The sequence below is a fragment of the Plecotus auritus genome (assembly GCF_963455305.1).
Source record: "Plecotus auritus genome assembly, chromosome: 6".
Taxonomy (NCBI): Eukaryota; Metazoa; Chordata; class Mammalia; order Chiroptera; family Vespertilionidae; genus Plecotus; species Plecotus auritus.
The window spans coordinates 126,559,833-126,586,784 of record NC_137773.1 but is presented as its reverse complement, the minus strand read 5'-3'; the positions used below and the strand labels follow the sequence as shown (position 1 = coordinate 126,586,784).

The following is a 26,952-nucleotide window of genomic DNA, read 5'->3' as shown; positions in this document are numbered from 1 at the left end:
ATATATTTGAGCCCTCATTAAAATCAAACTATGATATGGCACTTATGAAGGAGAGGAAAACAGTAGAAGTCAATAATACTGAATGAGCCCTGGCCAGTGTGGCTCAGTTGGTTAAGCGTCGTCCCACGCACCAAAAGGTCACAGGTTCAATTCCCAGTCAGGGCATATGCTGGGGTGGCAAACTCGATCCCCAGTAGAGGATATGCAGGAGGCAGCTGATTAATGTTTCTCTTTCACATCAAGGAGAAACAGGATTTCCCTTCCACAGCCATATGCCCAGGGTTTGAAAATTATATGGAAGAAGCTTGACATACCTTTAAATTAGTCCCCTCTTACACACAGGGGACCTTCCAAGACCCCCAGTAGATGTCTGAAACCACAGATAGTAGCGAACCCTGTATGTACTGTTTTTTCCATACATACTAGTACATACCTCTGATAAGGTTTAATTTATAAATTAGGCACATTGAAGGATTAACAACAATAACTAATAGTAACATAGAACAGTTATAACAATGTATTGTAATAAAAACTATGTGAATGTGCCCTTTCTCTAAAAATATTGCACTGTACTCACCTTTTTAATGAAAGGGAGCACTTTATGTCTTCTCTTTGGCATGTCTGAATTGCCATCACTTTTCTTGTGCTTTGTGGCCATTGCTAAGTAAAATAAGCATTCTTGAACACAAGCACTCTGATACCACCACAGTCAATCTGATAACCGAGGGGCTATTAAGTGACTAATGGGCAGGTGGCATATACAAGTGTGGATACACTGGAAAAGAAGATGATTCATGTCCTGGGGGGTGTGGGGGTGGGGGTGGGGGGACAGAGCAGTTCTCCCGAGATTTCTTCACACTACTCAGAATGGCACACAACTTAAAATTGATGAATTGTTTATTTCTGGAATTTTCCATATAATATTTTTGAAACATGGTTGACCATGGGTAACTGAAACTGCAGAAAGTGAAATCATGGATAAGAGAGAACTGCTGTGTTTAGAAGGGCTCTATCCATCCATTTATTGAGCACCAGTCACTTGCAATATATTGGGTTAAAGGGGGAGACAAACATAAAGATGGCTAACTATGACCCAAAGAGAAGGAGATAGGGTTAATACAAGAAAAACCAAAAATGGATGGCAGTGACAATTTACTTGGTCTTTGAAGAGCCAGTAGGGTCTATTGGCGGGAACAGTGGAAGCAAAGGGGCCAAGGCACTAAAGCAAATGGCTGGAGAGAGAAGCCTGATCTGTTACATGAATCAACAAGCCCATTAAAAACAAATCAAGCACAAAGTAAACGTCACACAGGAGAGGTAGAGCCAGACCAACACCATCTTTCCTTGGAGCCCTCATTAAAAAGTCATAGTTAAAAAAAGTTTATGGTTTTCTTTCCATGTTCCCTTCTCTGCTATGACTTAGGCCTTTCCAAGGCGCCTGAGGCATCACAGCTTTTAATGCCACTGGTGTGCGTATCCCCCAGCACTTAGGGCTTCAGCACAGGCCTTCAGCGTCCTTCTCTTGGGACTGGGTCTCTCAGCCTGAAGACCTTAGGCTGTCAAGCAGTATAGGCAGGACGTGCAAGAGATTTAATGCTTCCAGGAGCCAAGAAGGGAAGGAAATTGGAGCATAAATGAACCAGCTTCCTGCACCTTGGTAACCTGTGCATCTAGACATTTTATGCTAGCATCCTTTGCTTCCCTACTGAAATCCCCCACTTCCTTTCCTGGAATCACATTTCAAATAAACTGCTGGCACTTAAATCCTTGTCTCAAGGAGAGGACAACCGAGAACACACTGTCAGAGCAGCTGACTTGGGAAGAGTCGGCACTGGTTTGAGGCAAGAGAGCAGAATCCAAGCTGATTCTAGAAATGGTTCGAGGTGCCTTTCTGTTGGTCTTTGGGCTTTGATTTTTTAGTGAGTTGTATTTTAAGGAGGATGAAATGAGTTAGTTCCTATAAAGTGTTTAGACAAGAGCCTGTTGTGTAAATATCAGCTAAGGTCATTGCTGATATCATATTTTCATTGCTTTCTTCTCTTGTTTTTGTGAGTGAGAGCATGCTTACTAGAAGAGGAAGACCCAAGACACAACAGAAGTGTGAGAAGGGGAGGTGGGCATGGGGACACATTATCATCTACCTCATGACACAGATTCCAGGAGGCAGCCTTTCTCCCTTTGGATGAGACTCCTCTTCTTACTCAGAGACTTTGTTGACTACAGACCTTCCTTTGTGTGACCAGCCACGGGGGCCTTGTTGAGTATAACTTAATCCAAGTGCTGCCCTCGTACCGGGCCTTGGCAAATTCACTGTGAGAAGAGGGGTTTGAAGACCCTCCTGGCCTATCATTCGGGTGGTCTGGGTTTGAAACAGGCAATTCGGGGTTCTTATAAGCTGCCCAGGGGATTCAGATGTGCAGTCAGGTTTGAGAAGCATGTTGCTAAGTGGCTTTGATCCCCAGGATTTGCAGCCAAGTATACTGACACTGGGAAGTGGCTTTGATCCACAGAGCATTGATTGTGGTACCATAACAGAAGTGTGAACTTTTTCCCTCGAAACAGAATCCAAGACTCACTCTCCTCAGACTGCAACTCATGTCTTGTTTTGGCCTTTTATAGGGAGTGCTTGTCTCCACACTTTCATGGAGATGAGAGGAAAAAGGTTGCTCTTGGCATTGAGATAAGTGACATTCTGCAAATATCAGAATGTCCTGTTCTTCAGATCACTCTCTTAATTTGTATCATTTAACAACTTGGGGATGGTTTAAGAAGGAACTAACATTTTAAGGAAGACACTAGTAAAGGATTCTATTTTAAAAATAGATGCACAGCTGAACAGGAAAACTGGTTTCTCTCCGTGTGAGTGCACATGGCATTTTGAACTTCTAAGCAGGCCTGCGGTGATAAATAACCAACTCTCTGAGGAAGAATAGTTCTATCTTATGTTTGTGGGGGGAGACACTGAGCACAGAAACTAACAGGAACTGTTTAGATTGCAAATTTCACTTCTCAAAGTACCTTCGCAGGAGCTGTCTCTGGTTGGCATCACAGCTGCCCTGTGAGATGGCCAAGGCTGCAGCATCTCTCCTTGTAGCCCTGAATCCAAGGGTTTGGGAAAAATGTAAAATAAGAATGCAGGAAGCATCCCACAGGTAGGAGGGATTTTTTTTTTTTTTTTGGTTAGTAAAATTATAGAGAAGTTATTGGCCAAATAGATTGGCTGAATGGATTTCACTGGCCAACAAAGATTTATTTGCTTTAAGCCAAATGGCCAAATCCCTTATCAGAGGGATCCAGAAACGCCTCTGGCATAAGACATACTCAGGCAAAAGAGAGAGGTTTTACAAACATTTCAAAAGCCCTCGAATTAAAATAATGCCCCAGGTCCTTTTGACCGACTCCATTCTATTGGGGCACAGCATCATAACCATACACATTCCTAAGACTGGGCTGGGAGCCCAGTGGGCAGAATGCTTTCAGATGGAATCATAACCACATAGACCAGGGTTAGAGTCCTTGGAGCACCATGAAAGCACTCGAATGTTATAAAAATTCTACAGTTTGTAAACTACATGGGAGGAAACAGACTTTCATCCTTTTTTTCCACCTACGTCCTGTTTATTAAGAGCCATAATTTGGTCTGGGTTTTGGAGACATGTTTGTGTAACAGAAGGATTTTTAACACAATTTGTCAGGAAGAAAAGGCAAACCAGAAAGCCATTTTGTGAGCGTTTGTTTCTTAAATCTATCTTGCCTTGAGCATCAGCAGGGAGAGAGAACACATGTCACTTGTGTTGTTACAATAAGCACTAAGCTACTGTGTGTTATTTGTAAAACTCAGCATTATCATTCCCATTTTACTGGTGAAAAAAACTGAAGTTTAGAAAGGCTAACAGAGTCACGCAAGTATATATAGTTCGATATGACAGGGCCCTTCATGGGGAAATGATCAATGAAAAAGTCACACAGCTCTTGGTCTAATTTACTGTTCATTTCTGTGTACTAGGCAAGGTTGTTGAAAACGGTCTCTGCGTTTTCCTTTTCTCCCTCTCATTACAGCACTAACAAGATTCATGTAAAAATAGACCTTATGGATTCTTTCTGACATAAAGTCTTCATCCTTAATCATAATAACAACTACTCATCTCCAATTTCACACCAGTCTTTAAGAAAGACATGTATCAGAAACAGTCAACTTATAAGCCATCTACTTGCTGATAGAACTCTCTCTATTATAAAGAGACTAGAGGCCCGGTGCATGAAAATTTATGCACTGGAAGAAGAGGGGTGTCCCTCAGCCTGGCCTGCCACCTCTCACAGTCCGGGAGCCCTCAGGGGCAGGAGGCAACCCAGCAATCAGGGGAGGGCGATGCCCCCATCACACCTCTGCTGCTGCCACTGCTGGCAGCGCAAGCCTCAACTGACCGTGGTTACCTGAGCCTCGGGCGGCCCTGGGCAGCTGGGCAGCCGACATCCGAGGCTTGCCTGTGCCTTGGGCCAGCCCTGGGCGGCTGGCGGGCTGAGGGCAGGTCCAGCCGCACTGTGCGCCTGCCGCACCTCTGGCTGGACTGGAAGGACTGTGGGACTCCAGCGGGGCTGAAGGGACTGGGCGCCGCCATCTTGTGGCTATGGGTGCTGCCATCTTTGTCACGGCATGATGGGCAATTTGCATACTCCCTCTTTATTAGATAGGATAGGTGGAAAACAGAGCTGTGTCTTTGCTATTTCTTATTAGAATTATGAATGTGAGTGAGCTTAATAAAGGTAATTTATTTTCTCTTCTTTAATTATTTAGCAAAGACTTATTTAATACTTACTACATGCAAAGCAACTTTGGGTACTGTGAAAAATAGCAGGAAGAATGATTCTACTGCTCAGAGGCTTATGGTAGGACCACTTTTAACTCCCTACACCAGAATAGCAGATGTAATCACCAAAAATTATGCGGTTGAAATACATATGTCTTTTGCTTTCCAGTAACTATAAGGTCAGTCCAAGGCCATGTCCAGTTGCCTACCTGGTAAATGCGAAACTTGCACACAGTAGCAAGGCTGGCAATATGGAGCCTTATAGAGTGGACTTTTGCATCCGACAACCTGGTTCAAAACCCAGGTCTCTTTCTTTTTAGCTGTGCAAATTTGGGCAACTTACTGAACCACACAATACCTTAGCTTCCTCACTTGTAAAATGAATGTAACAATAGATTCTAGATGATTGGGTTGAATATTAATCAAATGAGCTAATGCATCAACAGAGCTTAGGCTAGAAATAATACCCAGGAAAAAATATTAGCACTGTTATTGCTAACAGGAAGATCCTCTGCAGAAAATGGCAATTGCCACATTCATCTGTTAGATCAGTGGTTTGCCATTCCTTTTCATTTAAGACTTAAAACTTTCTGTTCAAGTGAAACCAGGCATGGAAGCCTGGAATATAGGACAGAAAACAGTGCTGAGGAGTGGGGTGGAGCAGAGAGGGTATGCAGCCCAAGCACCATTTCCTTTGTGTGCCAAGGAGCATTTCCATGGAATTCCTGGTGCTCAGCTTAAATGCTAGGATAGTAAAGATCATTTTTAATTAGATTAGGGCCTGAGATGATTTGGTCATTTGAATGTGCCATGTATACTCTAGTACATATATGTATAAGAATTTTACCCAAATATTTGTTTTACTAGAGGCCCAGTGCATGAAAATTCATGCACTGGAGGGAAGGGTCCCTCAGCCTGGCCTGCCCCCTCTCACAGTCCAGGAACCCTCAGGGGCAGGAGGCGACCTGTCGATCAGGGGAAGGCAACGCCCCATCATACCTCTGTTGCTGCCACTGCTGGCAGTGCAAACCTCAGTTGGCCCTGGTTATCTGAGTCTCAGGCGGCCCTGGGTGGCTGGGCAGCCACCATCTGAGGCTTGCCTGCACCTTGGGCGTTGGCTGGGCAGCCATCATCTTAGGCTTGCCTGTGCCTTGGGCTGGCCCTGGGCGGCTGGGAGGTTGAGGGGACTGTGGGACTCCAGAGGCAGGCACCCCAGCGGGGCTGAGGGGATTGGGCGCCGCCATCTTGTGGCTGTGGGCACCGCCCTCTTTGAGGGCGTGGTAGTCAATTAGCATATTCCCTCCTATTGGCTGTGGGTGCCACTATCTTTGTGAGAGCATGATGGTCAATTAGCATATTCCCTCTTTATTAGATAGGATGGTTCTATTTTACATTTTAAAAATTGTGAGGCTACAACATGTTCACATGTTTACTTCATCCAATAATTCAACAAATATGTAATGATCATTATTTATACACCAGGCACTAGCATGTTCCTTCCTTGTGCAAATAAATCAGAAGCATCCTAAGTTCCTTTTGGACAGGGACCATGTTTATCTCTTTCTCTGCAGTATCCACAGAACTTAGCATGTGCCTGGCATACAGCACACACTCCCTAAACAATTACTAAAGTGAAATTAAGTCTCATGAACGACTGTCTTTTCATGTAGTATAGTAACAAAGTTATAATGGATTTGAGAACTGCTCTTCCTTGTTGAGAACATGAGCCCTGAGTAGAAAACCCAAGTGCCCTTCCTTCTGGAGTCAAAGTCTTTCTGGGATACTGAGGGAGATTCTAAAGGCACTCAGTCCTCTGTTGTTTGCAGTATTTATTTAGAGCACACATGAAAGCAGAAGGTTAATCAGCTATTGCCTGAGGCCCAGGGGGTCCTGTGTAGACCCCAGGAATCTGTCAACTGCCCTCCATTAAGTGTCAGCAAGATGCAACTTCTCACAGACCTGCTCTGAGTCCATTGACCAGTGAACTATGAATATTCAGAAATGCCAACACTCAAAACCACTTTCAACAAATATTTGCTTTCAGTCAGATGCCTCAATTTGGTCTTTTCTATACTCCCTCATATTCCAGTGGGGGAAAATTGCTAAATCTTTCTGAATAGGACGTGGGTTTTCCTTTCTTTTCCAAGACACAAGAGACTCTTCCCTCTAAAGAAGAAATGAAAGAGCCACTCGTTATCTCTGTAAAGCCAACATGAGCTGGTGAAGAGCATCGCTATCAAGATTAGAATGATCACTGTTGCTGTTATTCATCAGTGTTTGCTATGTATTTAGCAATCATTACTTTCCACCTACCCAGTTCTGTAGATGAGGGCACGTGAGTGTGACAAGACTACATAAGTAGCAAAGGACAAAGTGGAACTCGAGTCCACCTGTAGGACAGTCAGGTAGGAAAGAGCTGGCACATTCCAACCTGGGTAATGGAGGGAGTATAAAGAGGGACAGATGAAAGGGGACAGGATTTAAGTAAAGCACCAAGAGGTAGTGCAATGTATTTGAAAAGAAAAAGAGAGTTGGAAAAAACATATTTCCCCTATGAGGGAAATAGAAAACAAGAGATCTCGAAAGTTCTGCCCTGACTCAATATCTCCTATCCACCCAAATCAAACTAAATTGCATTTTCGCCCTGCTAAGAGCTGAGCCCAGCCAGAGCAGGAAGGCACCGTTATAGATGCAGCTTGTGCCTGAGTGGATTGGATGTAAGTGCTCTCATTGCTAGAGCTTGAAAGAGTTGAAATTGTTTTTGCAGCAAAATGGAAGAACCTTAGCTAACTCCATTGGTCATTTATTAGTGTGGCCAGAGTAATCTTCTTGTCTTCAATACTTCCCTTCCCCCACAGCAATGGAGAGATCTCATGGCACTGGAATTTTCCTCTCAGTCTTTGCCAAATGCTTAGAAAGCTGGGCCTCCCACTGTTCAGCCCCTGAGCAGGCAGGCCTGAGAGGACCCCTTGTGAGAAGCCACATGTTTAGGAATAGAAGCTGTAAGGGAAAGGAACTATGGCATTTACATGAGGAGGTATGTTCAAGCGGAGATGAGCTTTACACTACAGAGAAAAAAAAAACACCTCATTTGAAGTTGTCTGAAGGCCATGCTCAGTTGAAAGGTCAGAGTTGAAGATCTGACCATACTGGACATTAGCATTGCTAATGAGGTTTGCACAGACTCATAGATTATTCTAATCTACTGAACCTCTATAAATACTCAATTTAGAAAACACTGTACTTCTATTTTTAATAACCTAATAATGGACAAATGCTATTTTTAAGGTTCAAGGTTATATCATTTTTTCAAACAAGAACCATCAAATAATGGCATATTATTGCTTTATTTTTGTCAGTTCCAATAGCATGTTAGAGAATGGTAGCCACCTTTCTGAACTGTCTGATAAATTGGAAGGTCAGACAGTCTAAGTGGCTAGCTGACAAGACCATTTGCTCTGTAATGACAAATGTACAGTCAAGTGTCCAAGTATCAGCTGCTCTTTGTGGTCCTGGTGAACTGGACCCTAGGAACCCAAGCTCCTGTACAGTATTTGGTCAGTATGATCTACAACAGGAGCTCCCCACTATCTTTGACATGTCCTCCACTTAAATCAATATGATGCAGCATTTCAAGAACATCCCCTGAATAAGGAAGTGAAAATAGTCTGTGTCCATTAATATGAATGAATCAATCACCCTTGTTCACCTGCCCTGCATTTCAAGGCTAAGTTCCTGTGATAAACTTAGGTTTTTGTGCCTTTGTTTGAAGCCTAATTTGTTTTCTGTTGATTTATTCATTCATTCGTTAAATGTGATTAAGCATCTACTGTGTGCCAAGTAGTCTTAAACACTAAAGATATGGTGATGTGCAAAACAAACAAAATTCCTACTTTCTGAGAGGTTATCTCCCAGTGAAGGAAGATAAGCAATAATTAAATAAACAAGTGAATAAGTAAGAACATATCAGGCAATGAGAAGTACAAAAACCCCACATCACACACACAGCACCACCACATCAACAACAAGTAAACACAGGGTAATGTGAAAGGGAATAACAGTAATGGGGCAGAGAAAGTGTTTTTATCAGGTTAGGTGGTCTGGGAAGAGCAGACAGTAGCACTGAGAATTCAACGACAAAGGAAGAGACCGTAGGCAAAAATCAGAGGAAACAGTTTTGGGCGGAAGGAAAAGCAAGTGCAAAGGCACAGAGGGCCCATGTGGCTGAAGAGTAGGGAAGGAGAGGGCTGGAATTAGATAAAAACAAAGCAGTAGATAGGAGTCAGGTCATGTAAGGCTTTGAAGGCATGGTAAAGAGTTTGAGTTTTACTTTAAACTTACTGGACAGCTATTGAAATGTATTTCTCAGATAAGTGATATGGTCTAATTTATACTTTAACCAGCTCAATTAGGATAATATATGGAAAAATGACTTCTAGGAATAAGGGTAAATGCAGGGAGACCTGTTGGGGTAAATTCAGGATGCGGGTGGGAGATGACAGGGGTGGGATGATAGCAGGAGACATAGAGATGCTAACACTGTATCTGGAATGAAATGTGAGGCAGGGAAAGCTAATCCAACCAGCAGATTAGAATTGAACTAATCTTAGAACCTTATTTAGTCAAAGTTGATCCAAAATGTCCGTTGGAGATCATTTGGTAGAAAACCTTCAATTTGAACATGGGAGAAACTGAGTCAAGGACAAATTAAGGGATGCCCTCAGGGACCCTGAGCAGACTGCTTGATATCCCAAGACTGAACCTCACACCCCTTACCTTCAGGGGCTTCAATAATGTGTCCAAATCCATAGAAATGCAGTAGATCCCAGTCATGGTCCTTGTGGGCCTGGTAAACCCTCGGTCAATCCAGGGGTTCCCGTCTCTGTGTGTGAATCCACACAGTGGGGAGAGCTGTCAGGTTATGGCAGCGTCTGTATATCCCTTGGTGGATTACTCGTGCCCTGGAGGCTGGATACATGCAAGTGTAAGTACCATCATGTGGCATCTGGAGCGGAGTGGGCAGCATCTTGGAGCCTGGCATCCATCTAAGTTCACATCTTGGTTTTACCAATTATCGACCATTTACCTTTGGATAAGTTGCTGCACTCTTTGGACCTTGGTTCCCTCCTGGGTAAACTGGAGTAAAAATAGCAACTCTTCCTAATATTGTGAGGCCCACCTAAGTTAATTCACTTAATTACACATAAACACACCTAGCACAGCACCTGGCACGGAGCACAGGTTCAGGAATGTTCCCTGTTATTATGTGGAAGACATAACTTTTTTTCTTTTACTTGAAATGGGGCTCTTAGTATTCAAGGCTGATGAGCATGAGTCACTCTCCACCCTGGAGAAACTATTAATATGGTCCCCCTGTGGGTGCATGGCTGGGACAGCACCTCTGACTCTGCCTTGACTCTGCTCCTCATCAGCCCTGCGCCCGAGCGTGGCCTCAGCCAGTCCTTTGGGCATTTATTCAGCAAGTGCTTCCTGAGTGCTGACAACGCCTGGTGGCTCTAAGCCTTTCCCCCTGCTTGAACTGTGCTTGTTCAGTTGCTTAATTTACTTCCTTGAGTAACTGCTCTCCTTGAAATGCAGTGAGTTTTCAATCGCCAGGTGTGTGTGTATAAAGAGTATGAAGCTTCCATAAGTACCCTGAAGGGTTGTGTGTAAGGAACAAGCGGATCACAGCGGGAGGAGGAGGAGGAGGAGGTGGGAGGAAGAGGGGGAGCAGGAAGAGCAAGAGGAGGAAGAAGAGGAGGAGGAGGAGGAACAGGAGGAGGAACAGGAGCAGGAGGAAGGCAGCTGAGGAGGGAGCCCGGGTGCATGTGCCTACTGTGGCTTTGAAAGTGCTGCCTTAGTCATCTTTCTTTTGTTCCCCACACCTCCCCACCGGCAGCTCTATGAGGTGTTAGTATGCCCATTTCACAGAGAGCAAACTATGGCTCAGAGACCTTACTGGACTTTCCAAGACCCATGGCTAGTAAGTGAAGAGCCAGGTTAGACCCCAGGTGGTCTGACTCATCCCCTCCCCTTCACCTCCACTGAGTGGTTGCTATGTGTGTGGAGAGGGACAAAAGGGAAAAGGAAGAAAGGGAGATGGTAATAATAATGATTGGGTGGTGGTGGTGGTGTATGTGTGTGTATGTTAGAGACAGAAAGAGGGTCCCCAAAACAGACTCAGGGCCAATGCTAAATTAATAACCTCAAACAAAAAACCATGGCCAGCCAACGTGAGCTTTCAGCTGGGCCATCACCAACTGCCTAGAAGATAAAAACAGACACACCTGAGCCCACCCAGTGCTATTCCTGTACGCAGTGAGGTCTTGGAGGGGGGACCACGGGGAGAAGAGGCGCACAGGATTCTTCCTCCTTGGCTGTAGCACAGGGTGAGGGCTTGCCCTCAGGAAGCCAGTGTGAGGAGAGCACGGAGCCTTATGCAGCCTCTGCATGAATTCAGTGTCAGTCCCACAAAACCAAGTTGCTCGGTGCCAGATGTCAACCCCTTGAGTGAGTCGAGCTCAGCTCCTTCCTGAGGAGGCCCATTTGCAGCAGAGCCAGGGCACCTCACACCTAGAAACCGGTTCCGGTTAAGACTGTGCAGGAGAAGGCTCAGTGACACTCCTGCAAGGAACGAGCAACCCAGTTGTGATCTCTCCCACAGTTGCCAGAGCCCCCACAGCCCCTCTTCCTTACCATCACCCTAACCAGGTTATGCATGGGGTGTACACATTTCCCGAATGGGGGTCAGGCATAACACCCAGGCATCTCCATAAAAACGAGGGCAGTTTTTAAAAAACAAACATATAAACGGTGACCTAATCTATGCAAATCGATTCCTAATGATTTTATAAAACCACCACTTCCCACTCTCACACCCAGCACACAGAACCCCAGCTCTCTCTTCTTTCCCAGTTTGTTTTTAAGCGCCTGTTTGAGGGAGGAAGGGGCTCACAGAGAAGCGGGGAGGTGGGCTCTCTTCACATGCAGCTTCTGCGCAGAGCAGCCGTGGTGAGCAGAGCCCAGGGTGGGCACTCCCCCGGACGGAGGGCAACCTCCTCCCCACAAGCAGGCAGCCTCCCCAGAGGGAGGTATCAGGTTGCTGTACTTTGCCTGTGGTTGTCACTGTCTAATAATATGACCGTTTTGCCATCTCTCTGCAAATAAGACAGAAGCTGCTACCTGATTGGTATAGCATCTCACTTTCCCTCCTCATTGATTTTCCTGTTCCCCTCCTCTGCTTCATAAAAAAAGAGGGACAAGTGGCTGGTGCTGTGGACGGAGAAGCTTTATTTTTAGTATGAGACAGCCTCTATTTTCTTTCAGGAGAGGGAAGTTGGATTATCAATTCTTTTGTAAATGTGTATGGTGATATTTGCTCCGGTAAGTTCTTATCTCTTTTGATTTACGTGTGTGTGTGTGTGTGTGTGTGTGTGTGTGTGTGTGTGTGTGTGTTAGATACATTTGGGCTGAACAGTCACTTTTCTTTCCAATAGCATTTTCAAATCTTTGGTGATAACGTCTTTTTTGTTCACTTTGCTTTCTTGTATGCCTCTGTTTAAACTGGAGAGGCTGTGCTGTGATAGTGTGATGCCTACCTTAGTTGTTGGAGGATGTGGTGGTTTTCTTTTAACATAGTAAGGAAACTAAGCAAACTTATATTTGGCTTTATAAAAATGTAATGTCGTTCTCCCCAACTCCCTTTGGAGAGTTTAACATCCTGAGTATGTTCATTGTGCTACAACCTGCTTACTGTTTCCATTAAAGTTTCTTCGTCGGTGTCAGAGCAGGAATTTCTTAAACTCCATAGGTAGTGCCAAATACTGTGTGCTGTGCCGACAGGGGTGTGCTGATCTCAGGAGGTCCTCTCCCTCAGCAGGGTGAACAAATGGGTCTTCTCTGAGACTGGGTGCATGCACCTTTAAAAGACAGGAATTTATGAGCAGTATTGAGATCATTAAAGTCAATCGCTAGCATTCCGTGAAGAGACACGATCTCCAGTGTCTCCAGTGGCTGCCACTTCTCCTCTGCCTTTCTTTGCATTTGTGTCACCATCTGTCAGATACCTAGCCCTGGCTCTCGTGTTTCTGTATCGGAAGCTGACGAAGAGAAAAGTTGCTGTGATTAAATTCAAAACAGTGCAAAATGTCTATCGAGCCATTGCACAATGCTAGTGATGATTCTTAAGTGCATTACCTGGTTAACTGCTAGTGCTTCTTTTCTAGACAGTATTGAGAGGGTCTGAGTTCTTCGTTGTTAATTCAGAAATCTGGGAGACAGTCTATTAATATAATTATCCTAGACAAAGATGATAAGATGATTAAGTAATTGCTCTAATGGAAAAAACTGTTATTTGCTTTAATATCTTCTTTATTTTGTCACACAATCAACAAATCTGCATAATCTTTTTCATGAAATGAACTAAAGAATATACAGGGTGTCCCAAAAAATGTATACATACTTTGAATAATTATTAATTCCAATGGGTTAAATCTGAAAAGAAAGAAACATTGGAATTAATAATTATTCAAAGTGTGTATATATTTTTTGGGACACCCTACATATTATATATTTATTTATAATGAGAGTTAAAGGTATCGTTGATGAGAAGTAAGAGGAGAAATGACTTTATTTTTCAGAGATTTTGAAAGTTGGGAACATCACGCATATCTAGACCTCTCGGGCATGGAATCTTTCCCAGAATAACAATTCTTCAGATCCCGAGGCAGGCTAAGGGCAGCTCCTAGAGACAGTAATGAGCTTTCCAATGCTCCCATGATCCTGTGTCTGCTTGCTTTCGGGCATCCCGCCCTTCACACATTCTTTGTATGCTGGAATGAAACTCTTTGTTCTGACAAACAGAGTTCTGAATTTTGATTAATCTAGTTCAGCCTCAAAAATAGACAAATCCTCCAAATCCACAGGAACTTATTATGTTGCCTCATTCTGTGTCACAATAAGCATCTATTCTATATAATAAAAGGCTAATATGCAAATTGTCCCTTTGGGAGTTTGACCAGGAGTTCAACTGCTTGCTATGACGTGCGCTGACCAACAGGGGGCAGCACAGAATGAAGGAAGGCCCCAGCTGGCAGCCAAGGGAAGGAACGCCCCAATCAGCCCTTATCACTGGCCAGGCCTTGGGACCCTACCCATGCACAAATTTCGTGCGCCAGGCCTCTAGTATATATATAAAAGCCTAATATGCAAAGTGTCCCCTTGGGAGTTCGACCTACCGGGAGTTCGATTGCTTGCTATGATGTGTGCTGACCACCAGGGGGCAGCGTGGAATGAATGAAGGCTCTGGCCAGTGGCTGGCAGCGGTAACCAGAGAAGGAATGCCCCGGCTGGCAGCCGGAAGGCCCTGATCGGCCCTGATCGCCGGCCAGGCCTAGGGACCCCACCCGTGCACAAATGCACCGGGCTTCTAGTGTTCCCATAACAGCCTTCAATGCCATAAACCCTCCCAGAACAAAGAGTTCTTTAGCAGAGAGTTTGTTGGAAAAACAAATGAAACTTTAGCATTTGGCTGTTGGCAATGACTGCAGAGTAAACTCAACAGCAGTAAGCATCCCTCTCCCTCCCCAACAGCCCTTAATGTTTTTGTCATCACTCTCCTTTCATGGCTATTGTAACAGGTTATGTTTAGAGTCATGAGGGAGTTTATGATCATCCGAGGCTGTTCGGTAACATAAATTAATGAAAATGTGAGGATGACATCCTATGGGTGAACAGGTCACCAGCTCACAAAAGTGTTAGTGCTCCCAGTGTGTTCAGACCCAGTGACACAGGAAGGACAATGGGCATTTGTATCTGAAAAAGGTCAGGACCTTTAGATTGACTTAGGGTGAGTGTGCACAGCTGCCTTTAAAAGCATCACTTTGGAAAAGTCCAGAATGTCATAGCCAAAACACTGCTGTAATCTGGTCCAAGAAATAAAATTCTGTGCCAAGGTGGGGGGAATAATAAAGGGAATTTTTATTTCATAATGAGATTATTGATTATTTTTAGCAAAATGAAGATGGCAACAGTGACACGTGTTCATTGAGTAAGTACCTTCTATGTGCCCGGCACTGTGCTCAGTATTTATATGGCTTATTTCCTCTGATCTTCACAACCATTCCACGAGGGCAGTAACTTTACCTCCCAGTTTACAGGTGAGACAGTGGAGGCCTACGGCAAGTATGTAGCGTGTATGCTTGAGGCAACGTAGTGATGACAGTGACACTCAACAGGCAGCCTCCTTCCCAGCCACGTGTTTTCTCTCTGCCCTCTGTCAGGGTGTCAGTTCGTTTACATCGTGACCCCCAGGTTGAGAACCGCTAGCAGGGTCGCCTAAGACCATCGGAAAACACAGATATTTACATTACGATTCATAACAGTAGCAAAATTACAGTTATGAAGTAGCAACGAAAATAATTTTATGGTTGGGGGTCACCACAACATGAGGAACTGTATTAAAGGGTCATAACATTAGGAAGGTTGAGAACCACTGGTCTACAATCTATAACCAACGCCTAGGTTGGGATGATATCAGGGCCTTACAGTAACACAGCAGATCTTCGTTAGTTTTTCTCCCTGCTGACACTACGTACCCCACTTCTTCTCAGACTGCTTTTGTGACACCAAGCTAATTATGTGTTTGAAACTGGAGAATGTGTGTTTTATCTCCACTCAACTTTGCAGCTACAAAGATATGGCAATGACCAAAGGGAGCCAGCCTGGGGAGAGATATATGCAGAAGTGGCTAAATTAAGGTAGCTTTTTCAATTGATGAAAAGAAATTCATCTCTTTAACTTTCAATGTGTTGAACATAGAGTAAAAATAAAGAGGTGACCATAACTTAGAAATACCAATATCTCAAGGGATCTGATTTGTCACTGATGCAAACTATAAAAAGCAGTTGCAACTGAATTGATATATTTGTGGAAAACTTTGTAGAATTCTCACCTTCCTTGTGCCACCACCACCACCCCCGCAACCTCCCGCCCCAGCCTGATTTCCTTTCACTATTGGACTAGCTGGAAGGGCTCAGGTGGCACTTCAGGTAGACTAGTGCAAAGCACCGACAGCACCTGGGTAGTTAAAGTTATGAGCATTGCTGCGGGTGAGTGTGCTGAGCAGCGTGGCCAAGTGGAAATCCAGAGCCCCCGATGCATTCTTTTGTACCTGCGCACCGAGCTCCCTATTTGAAATCCATTTAAATGAATAAAATTCAGATGAGTCTTATAGAGAGAAAATGCACTTGACACAGAATCAATATGCTTGCAATTTCTCCTCGGCTAGCAGTTTCAGAAGAGAGGCAGGGCACACCAGTCGGGAGGCGAGTGTGTGAAATGCTGCCTTTGCTTCCCTCCAGTGAGGGAAAGGATTCTGAGTGATGGACATGCTGCTGGGTGATAGACTTAGCTCAGGACAGCCTTGCATTGCACCAAACAACAGAAGGACGAATGACCAAAAAGCAAAAACAGCCCACCACAAATTGGGAGCACTAAGAGGCAAGTTTTGAAGTGTTGACACAATATTGATTTCTTGGCGTGATCTTTTCTGTCCATGAAGCAATAGCTTTTGAGCTACCCCCAGTGTAGACACCCAATTAATTAAAAAGAGTTCAAAGGCAGTACACAATAAAATATGTTTCCAAAATGGTAGTCATATTTATCAGAGGCAATTGATTCTATATTGTACCTTTTTCTTGCTCTTAAAAAAATAATTGGGTGGTTTAATCAGAAAGTGTGATATTAGAGCCAGTCAGGATCAAGGAATTTAAATCTATCTGCTTTTCCCATAAGCATTTATGAGAGTTCTAAAAGCATTGAGTCCTAAAATGAGCACTTTTACTTTAATGATATATGTTGTGCTCAGCCACAGTGCATCAAATATAGGCGATCCCATAAAACTAAAGTTAGAGATAATTTTATAAATGGCATCATACTTCAGTCTCCATCCACACGACACAGCTTTCCTCAGAGCGGTGGGCCAAATCCAAAGTACTAGTAAATAGTAGAGATTGTACTTCGTTTTACCTATGTTTCCTTCGCCCTTTCTTTGGCTGTGGATGTGCTGATTATTAAGAGCTTAAAAATCATCTATTAAGTATGGAGAAAGCAGCTGGTGTTAAGACATAATGAGTGTTGGACTAGTCTTGAGTTCGTTATAAAACATTCTCAACTGGTGTACAAATAGAGCTGGTTTCCTGTTCGTATTTGGCTAAGAAAATGGAATCAGTGAGGGTTTGAGCCAGGAAGGGCACGTGAAGTATTAACTCCTCTAGAAGAGGCTCTTGGTCATTGGCGTGTCCTTAAATGTTTAAATAGCGATGAGTTGAGCCCTAACTGGATTGGCTCAGTGGATAGAGTGTCCGCCTGTGGACTGAAGGGTCCCAAGTTCGATTCCAGTCAAGGGCATGTACCTTGGTTGAGGGCACATCCCCAATAGGGGGTATGCAGGAGGCAGCTGATCGATGTCTCTCTCTCATCGATGTTTCTAACCCTCTATTCCTCTCCCTTCCTCTCTGTAAAAATCAATAAAATATATTTTAAATAAATAAATAAATAAATAGCGATGAGTTGAAAATGGAAACACCTCAGTTTCTCTACTCTGCAGACTAATGGATCTGCATAATTAATATATTTTACAGTGATCATTTTTTAACACAGATTGTAGCCAAAAGTAGTAATAGAAAATTGTCCTGCGTCAACTTGAAACACATCCCACTATAGTTTTTGGAAAGCTTATTCCCAACACAGGGCCATCAATGCACCGTGGGACTGAGGGATGGCCAATATATGGGTATAGTCATGTCATTGTGGTCCTTTGGAGACTGACGTGTTGAGCATAAAAGACTTCTATTGATAGTCCCCATGTGACTTCTTTAGTTCTACTTACAGAATTTTTAATTCCACCCAAATTACCACACATTATCTCAGTGTAGATCTGCTGGCAAAAGATATGACAAATATTTTAGACTTATTTTATTTCTGGTAAAATGTCGCTTTAAGGATGCTTGCATCTGAATTATTACTACGAGGACATTTTAATTCACTATGTTTACATCCACTTCTCAATGATGAACCCATATATCTTTATCTGGCTTTGGATCTCCATAAGGGAGGAAAATGTATACAATTTTTCAAATTGTATGCATGCAAATTGCCTTCCTATGAAATTGAATGGTTGAGACAAAACATTTCTACTGGGGATACATTTGAGAAAAGGGTTAGTGCATTGACTTCACCAGGCTGTTTCTTTATCTATTAAAGATTTAAGGATGCTTACCATGTGCCAGGCACCATGTTAGGCATGGGAGACACAGTGATGAACAGATCATAGCTGCACTCCCAGAACTAAGTGCCTTCAATTTCCATTTTCTCACCTAAACCTAGCTTCTTTTTCATGGCCCAGGATGTCTCTTCTTAAAAACATAATTGTGAATTGTTCTAGTGAGATTTGCGGGAAACATGTGCTTTAGGTCCTGGCTATTCATGCTCAGTGAAGGAATAAGCGCGAACCCATTTATTTACTGTGATGACTGTCTAGCTGACATGGAATGGTTTGAAGGGGCAGCTGGAAGAGGCCTTGCAGTGCTTGTGTCTTATAAGCATTATGTGTTGCTCCCAGGCATTCTCAGATTTGCTGGGCTAGTCTCATTCTTGCTGGATGTTGGATGAGGAAAGGAAGGGAAGACGCTTCAACAGGACAGAAAAGGAGATAGAAGAGTAAACTGAGAGGGCCTAAGCTTTCCGCGGGAAATATGAATTAGATCTGATTCTCTGTGGGTGTTCATTCACTTGTTCATCTACTCAACAAACATATACATGAGGTGTCCACTTTAACCTGAATACAGTGCTAGATGCCAAGGCACCGGAATACACAAAGATACTAGTTTCTGAACTCATGGAACTTCTAATAAGCCAGGATTTTTCAGCCTCAACACTATTACAATTTTGGCCCAGATAGTTCATTATGTAGAGGACTGTTTTATGTACTATAGGATGTTTAGTAGCATCCCTGGCCTCTACCCACTAGATGTCAGTAGCAACCTCCCCCCAAGTTGTATAAAATTCTCTCTAGACAATGCCAGATAACCCCTGGTTTAGAGCCACTGCGATAAACTTAGTAATAACACCAGCTTTGACCAAATATTTCCATTGTATTTCTACTTTTCTTATTTTCAGATACTCCGATCCATGGATTTTTAAGTTTCTTTCTCCAAATACAAGGTTTTTTGCTATTATTATTCCTTACTTCTGTATAATACTTTACCACATTCACTTGGCTTCCAGTGTCTTATATTACTCCAGCAATCAACAAGTGAAACAATATTACACTATTAAACCTTTTAACACGTGAATAAATGGACATTTAGAATGGTTACATGTCTAAATTCTTGAAACTGATAATGGATAGAAACTGATTCAAACTCATATGTCCTGATTAAAATATGCAGTATTTTTCTACAAAATTATGTTGAATGAAGAAAAAAATGTATGTTTGAAGGATACCTTTTCTCTTGGAGTTGTTTTGGAAATGAAGGCAGTGTAGCAGTGGATGGAGGCCAGGGCACAGGAGGTCCACTGACTAGGCCTCCCTACTCAGTACTTACTAGCTGGGTGGGTTTGGGCAGTTCAACGTAGAATCTTAGAGTTTCCTTAGTAGTTAAGGGATACATTGCAAAAGCCACAGGAAGCCCTAGAGATGAGTCTAGTAGAGTGGATAGAGCACAGGTTTTGAAGTCAGATGAACTTACTGTATGAATCAGCATCAGCAGGAAACAAATGACACCCTCAACCCATCTGACCTCTTGCTGGTGACTATAAAACATTAAAACTTAATTTCTGTAAGTCAGAAAATTGAAGCCCCTCAAGGTCAGTTGAGTTTCCCAAGTCCTTATGATGAATTCATTGCAGAAGGGAGACAAGCAGGGCTCAATGTTCTTCAAGCCCAATGAACTGAGGAATTACTTCAAATGGAGGAAGGCCAACTATGGATCCGGCACAGGCCAGAAACGCACATGTTTCAGGTTATTACCAGATATGTAGGGGCCTGAGATAGGCCCCTGGTTTTTAATTGGATACATGCAAGAATCTTTGGTGTTAGTTTAGCCAAATTTCAGCCTCATTGGAGGCTACAGAGACATGGGCTCCTAGATGGGTCCTGGAAGAGTGGTAGACGTGGAGAACACGTCAAAGGCAGGAGGTGGTTTGAATGTTACTCATCTCATGTGCCTCTGAGCTTGGAAAGATGCAGGGCTTTCCCAGGAGAGATGCTCACACTATACCTACCCTTGATCATCTGGTGAGCTATTAAAAGTTATATGTAACTGTTATTAAATTTTAATTTTTTAAAAATATGTTTCTATTGATTTTAGAAAGAGAAGGAGAGAGAGAGAAACATCAATTGGTTGCCTCCCGTACACACCCTAACTACGGAGTGAACCTGCAACCTCAGTATGTTCCCTGCCTGGGAATCGAACTGGTGTCCTTTTAGTGCATGGGACAACCCTCAACCAATTGAGCAACCCTGGCCAGGGCTACATGTAACTATTTAAACCCTTGGTGCATTGGCCAAGATAAAAGGCCTTCCAAGCACATTGCTTTGGCAGAATGCTCATTAAGAAAATTATTTTCTGTCTGCATTGTCTTGAAGAACTGAATTGGAATGAGAGGAAATAGGTCCAAATCCTGACTCTGCCACTTATAAGTATGCATGGCCTTAAACATGTCATTTGCCCTCTCTGGATCTCAATCTCTTCATCAGCAAAATGGAAATGATGCATCTCCACCCCACAGTTACAGAGAGGATTGCTGTCCTAGAAGATATGGGAAAATCCTTTAGAAATCATGCCAGCCTAGACAACAGTATTATTATTTTCTTCCCTGTGGAGTTAAAGTCCATTCTGCTACCGGTTTTCATTCTGTGCCCTCGATGTGTGCACCAGGTCAGGGGGAATGTTTCCCCATCTACCAGGAAAATGACTGTCGTTATGAGATGGGTCTAAAGTAGCCTGGAAATGCTTTGATGGGTAATTCCATCTCCAGGGGAGAATTAAGTCAATATTATAAATTTCAGAGACAGAGTATCATCACTGAAGAGCAACTATAATAAAAAATGCAGCATGGATAAAGCAATTCCCTATGATCAGCTCATCTTCAGGAGTGCATCTCAACTTTGCGTTCTGCTCCTTGGAACCCTCCCTCCCTCAGCTGTCCAGGCATAACCTATTTGTTGCGGTGGGGGGTGGGATGTGAGATTGACATGACCTCTGACCTGGGCCCATCACGTTCTAAAACTGTGCAACCCTCATCCTCTCCTCTCCTGGCAAACCCTGCTGTTCTCGCTGGGGACTGAAGCTCGGGAAAGCCCCGGATTCCTCATTAGCTCTGGTGCAGGAAATTCAAAGGTTTCTCATTTCTCATGTTTTATTTACCTCCAAGCATTTCCTGACACATCTGTTCAGAAAACTTGGTTAGCTCATATTTTTTCCAAGACTGTTATCAACTGGCAATTCTCTCCCAGACTTGGCTCCTGCTCACTCCCGCGGTATTTATAAACTCCTGGTGCTGGCAAATTTGGAGGACGCGCCCTCTGAACCTCCCCAGCCTGTTAGCTCCCTGATATCATCTTTTTCTCCCTCTCCTCTGACTCCACTCTCTGAGAGTGTTTCTCAAACTCTCACTTCTGAGGCTCTCTTCTGAAGGCAAGCATGTTTTCTCACTCGGTCAGTCGCTGATTTGTTCATACGTTCATTCATCACGCTTTCCACCGGGTTATTGAGCAGCAAGTGTCCCAGGCCCGGCGGAAAGATTGGGCATCTAGAGGTGGCTGAACCAGATATAGTCCCTGCAGCCTAATAAGGGAACAGTCAATTTAAAAATCCCTCACAAGTGATTTAATTATTATTGTAGTAAGTGCTGAAGATAAAAGCCAAGCCATCTTGGGTCCTAATTATGTGACAGGCACTGTTCCAAGTGTTTGAAGCATATTAATTCACTTAATCCTAACATCCCTTTGAGGGATTTAGAAGAGAACGGATGGGACCCCATACAATCCTGAAGGTCATGGGGAGGTCTATTAATAACTTTAGAAATACTGGAATGAGGGTCATCCAACAGGACAAGTTGCTAAGAGGTCAGGTAGCTGACATTTATGCAGCACTCACTGTTTACCGGGCACTGTGTTCTGCACCTCACAGCGTCAGTTTCTTCCCAGCAGCACCATGAGGCGTCACTATTACTATTTTAGGGATGGGGAAGGGAGATATAGAGCCGGAACCACTTGTCCAGGTCACACATTTTGTAAGTGGTGATTCTGACACTGTAGCATTGGTGTGAATGATGCAAGCCCAGGCCCTTATATGCTATGTTAACCTGTGAAAAGTTGAGTAGAAGGCTTCTTATTTGGTTTATTTTTTGGAAAGTACTGGTAGCATGGAGGAAAAGAGGATCCTTTGAATGTGTATCTGAGTAAGAACTACAGTGGTCCCTGTTGAGTAAAATGGAACTTTCTGAGACTGGGAGTGCCAAGTTCTTAGCCTTCAAGCATATGTCAAGGGAGACAACCGGCTTCTCCAGCTTCCTCGTCAAAGGGAGGGCTGAGGACCAACAGGTGGGCATCACTTGGGAGCTTGTTAGAGATGCAGAATCTCCGGTCCCAGCCAGACCTGCTAAATATCTGTGCTACTTTTAGATGATCTCCAGCTGACTCACACACACAGTCAAGTTTTAGAAGCTCAGCTCAGAACAAGTTAAAAGATTGGGCTCCCAGCTCTGGTGGTAATGCTAACTAACAGGTTGTTTAATCTCTCCAGATTGTCTCTGCTCAGCTTCTGCAATGGTGATGACCTCAACCCTCCTCCTGGATGCAACTGAGTCCCCTCTTCTCTCCCCGCAACCCCCATAAAGACCCTAGAGCTGTTGGGGAGAGAGGTTATGTAGAAGCTCTCAGTCTCTTTTACACCAGAATCCGTTTCTCCTAGTGTGGTCCATGGACCACCTATATCAGAATCACCTGGGGGAATTTATTAAAAGTGATGTTTAAATCAAAAGCAGACTTCTTGGAAAATACCACTAAAAGCCAAAATATAGTATGTTTTCAAACATTAATAGAAAATGACTGTCAGACTAAAATTGAAATATTTCTCCTAAGGTATTTGTCAGAACAAGGATGCAATAAAAAATTTTTTAGACAAACATTAAGTCACATTTAATTTTTAACATTTAACTAATCCCATTTTAAGGTTGGACTATCACTGTGGATTGTGTACCTTGGATTCCAATTCTGACTTCCATTCCCCACTAGCTGTGTGACTTTTAATTAAGTGATTTACATTTTGAACCTCAATTTTCTTATTTGCTAAAGAGAAAAGAATTCTAACCATTGAGGGGAGGGTGGGTCTGTTGAAAGGTTCTCAATAGTGTATATACATATATGGCACATAGTATTATATTAAATCAATCATAACAGTATGATGGATTATTAAATAGAATGGAATTGTACAAAATTACTACTCTCAAATTATCACTATCATGACATAATCATGAAATTATAGATCAGTTGTTATAAATAGAAACCTACTTTGTCTGAATGTTTTAGATGTAACTTTTAATTTAATTTAGCATTTAGATCTTGTCATGTATTCTTTCTGATTGATGTTTCGGATTTCTTAGGATATATTCCTAGAAGTGGGATCAAATGGCAGTTTCATATTTAATTTTTGAGGAAACTCCATAATGGCTGCACCAGTCTGCATTCCCACCAGCAGTGCACGAGGGTTCCCTTTTCTCCACATCCTCACCAGCACTTGTCATTTGTAGATTTGTTGATAGTAGCTATTCTGACAGGAGTGAGGTGTGACCTCATTGTAGTTTTAATTTGCATCTCTCTGATGATCACTGACATTGAGCATTTTTTCATATGTCTCTTGGCTTTCATGGACTGAAACAATAGTGTGGTGAAGGCCTGGAAGGGGTCAGGGTAGGGTAGAGGGGGTCAATGGGAAAAAAAGGGAGGACATCCATAATAGTTTCAACAATACAGACAAATTTTTTAAAAACTCCACCTACAGATTTGTTCCTGACAGTTTAACTGTTTGGTACACATAGGTGTAACATCTGCCTATGACTTAAAATGTTTTTTCTATTTGATAATAAAATATAGCTCCTTTTGAAAAAAAAAAAGATTGTCAGTTAAAAAAATTAGTTCATAAATAAAACAGCACAGTCAAAGGGCAGTTTCCCTTTGTGATTACTTAAAGTAATAACATTCTGAAAGCATCTTTCTGTAGCCTCATCTTCTGGGTTCTCAAAGCTGTAGTTCATCAGGGGTGCAGATGGGTTGGAGCCAGAATCAAGAGTAGAGGGACCTGAGCAAAAAGTTTCAGTCACGTGAGATGAATAAGCTCTAGAGAGTTGCTGTACCACATTGTACTTACCATCAATAATGATACAGTGTACACTTAAACTTTTGTTAATTGGGTAGTCCTGGCCGGTTAGCTCAGATATGCTAAGGTTTCGGGTTCGATCTCCGGTCAGGGCACATACAAGAAGCAACCAATGAATGCATAATTAAATGTAACAGTAAATCAATGTTTCTCTGTTTCAAATCAATTTAAATTTTTAAAAATATTTTTTAAAGTGGGTAGATCTCAAATTGAAAGCTCTTTCCACAACTTTTTTTAAAAAATGTTTTTTCAGAGAGGAAGGGAGAGGGAAAGAGATAGAAACATCAATGATGAGAGAATTATTCATTGATCGGCTGCCTCCTGCACACCCCACACTGGGGATGGAACCCACAACCAGCATGTACCCTGACTGGGAATTGAATAGTGACCTCCTGGTTCATAGGTTGATGCTCAACCATGGAGCCATGCCAGCCAGACTCCACAACTTTCTTTTAAAAAAGTCCAGAGGGACCTGATGACATTAAAAAATATTACTATTTTATTATTTGCAAACATAATTGAAGTTCTTTAGAAAACTTTACTCATTGTACTTGTTGGATTAATCACTGTTCTTTAGTCACTCAGTTTAAAAAAAAATTGTCAATACCCAGAGCATATTGAATGGCTATAGAAAGTTGGTATTCCAACCCTGATGATTTTACCGGTTGAGTATTTGCTCATACAGTCCTACTTATATGAAACCTCAAAAGCATGCTCCCATTTCCCTCACATTTTGCCTTTGTTGTGTGTGTATGTGTATATTCAAATGTTCTCAATGCCTAATATCAATTATTTTATCCTATTCCCATTAAATTGTTGACTCTGAAAAAGACCTCAAATATCAAACCCTCCTCCTTTTGCTGTCACTCCCAGTGTCTAAGTCACGGTGCTTGACATGGAGTGGACCCTCAGTAAATGTTTGTTGAATGAATAAATGACAGCCATGTAGAATTTGCTTTTCTAGCAGAGGCATTCTGTTAAATCAGTTCCGTTAGGCCCCTCAGGCCAACCTGCCAGATGAAGAGTAAATCGTTTCATGAAATTTACCGGAAGATATAAGAATGGGAAATGGGGGTTAGAATTATAACTCCTCTTTTTTCAAGCCCTTACTGAGGACCAGGCAGGAGGCAGGCTGTATTAGATACATTTAATGACTGGATCTCACAGCAGTCCTGTAAGGTGGGGGATATCACCCTCTGTTTACAGAGGAGAAAATGCAAGGCTTGATAGATTTGGGAATTTGTTCAAGGACAAAGAACTAGGAACTGAAAGTATGAGCATCACCTACAGGTTGGCCTGAATCCACAGCCTTTGCCCTTAACTTCTGCACAGGCTGTTGGGAAAGGAGGTCTCATACACGATTATGGCTCACTCCCTAGAGTCTTGCTGCTGTTCCCCCTCCTCTTGGGGAGCCCACTCTCCATCTAGCCAATTTCTCTTTGTTTTGTTTTTTTTTGTTTTTTGTTAATCCTCTCCCCACTTCACCCCCCCCCCCCCCCCCCCCGCCCAGCCTGGCCTTGAAGTCCTTTTCCTCAAATCCATCCTAGGACCCCTCTCAGCTTTTATAAAATTGGAACCATCCACCTCAAATGAACACTCAATACCAATAAAAACTGCCTTTTATCTTCTGCCATAATTGGTAGATCGTGGAAACTCCACTGTCTGCTGAGTCATCCCCTCAACAATGCACTCACCTGGACTATCTTGCCAGGGCAGCTCAGCTGGGTGTTAAGGGGGCGGGTCGGGGGGGCTTAAAGCCCTGGGCCTTTGCTTGTTTCTCCCTACATGCACTCATCACTTTCCAAGCTAAGAATACCTTCTCTAGCTTGCCTCCAAGTACTACTCTGGGAATTAGCTGAGGAGTAGCACTTGGAGGCCCGCTCATCGCCTGTCCTCTTTCCCAAGGTAAGAATTAGCTTCCTGGCAAATTTGGTGCTTTCCCTTTGAGTCAATTCTGACTTTCCAAGGATAGTTTTCAATTCCAATTAGTTATGTTCTTCTTCCATTGAATTGATATTTCCACTTAGAATGGTTCTTTTTATTATTTCATTTTTCTTCCTTAAGGTCCTAACAGGTCATTGTCTTTCCCCTGGAACTTAAGGACAATTAAGAACTCACCAACAGGCAGAGCAGGAGAAGCATAGAAGGAACACTTTAACGAGCTCTTCGGTGTTGTTCCTTACATCTTCTAAAATAAATTAGGTCAAAATAAGATTGAAGAGAGCTTCCAGTGCTTCCACATCTAACAAATGGGCTTTATTAGCTAGAAAACAGGAAAAGTGAGAAAAAGCTGCAGAATAAGAAAGTCATTAAACTCCTGTACTTAATAAAGGTCAAAAGTCTCAGTGGAGCAATTTCTAATTTGTACAACCAAAGAAAGAGGGAAAAAGTCCCCTGGAGAAATGCACAGGCCGGCAGAGCTCAAACCTTATCAGGGACACACTGGATATTTGGCGAGCATCAGTCCAGTAGGGCGGAAGTCTCCACTGCCTGCACTGGGTCTGTGCCTGGCACGTGGAAGGTTCCATACCTCCCTTATTCCTGGAGGATGCTCTGGGTACCAGTATTTACTGATAACATCAGACATGATGCACTTGGTACTGACTTTCTCCTCTTGCCTTTGTTCACTCCGAATGGTGGAATTTTCAACCTACTTCTTATGAACCATTTTCTCTTCTTAACCTCAATTCACCTTTTTCTTA

The 26,952-nt window shown here is 42.9% G+C and overlaps 1 protein-coding gene across 2 annotated transcripts in view; it reads left to right on the top strand.

The window, feature by feature from the left end:
• SYNPR (synaptoporin) overlaps nucleotides 1-26,952 on the top strand; it is a 300,995-nt gene that overhangs the window by 144,322 nt on the left and 129,721 nt on the right. The window contains exon 1 of one of the 2 annotated variants that reach the window (XM_080671520.1): nucleotides 11,826-12,191. The exons of the other annotated variant lie outside the window; for it this stretch is intronic. Coding sequence (XP_080527646.1) covers nucleotides 12,168-12,191 — 24 coding nt within the window. The 5' untranslated portion in view covers nucleotides 11,826-12,167. Of the gene's footprint in view, nucleotides 1-11,825; nucleotides 12,192-26,952 lie in introns of those variants that run through there. 2 annotated transcript variants of the gene reach the window in all.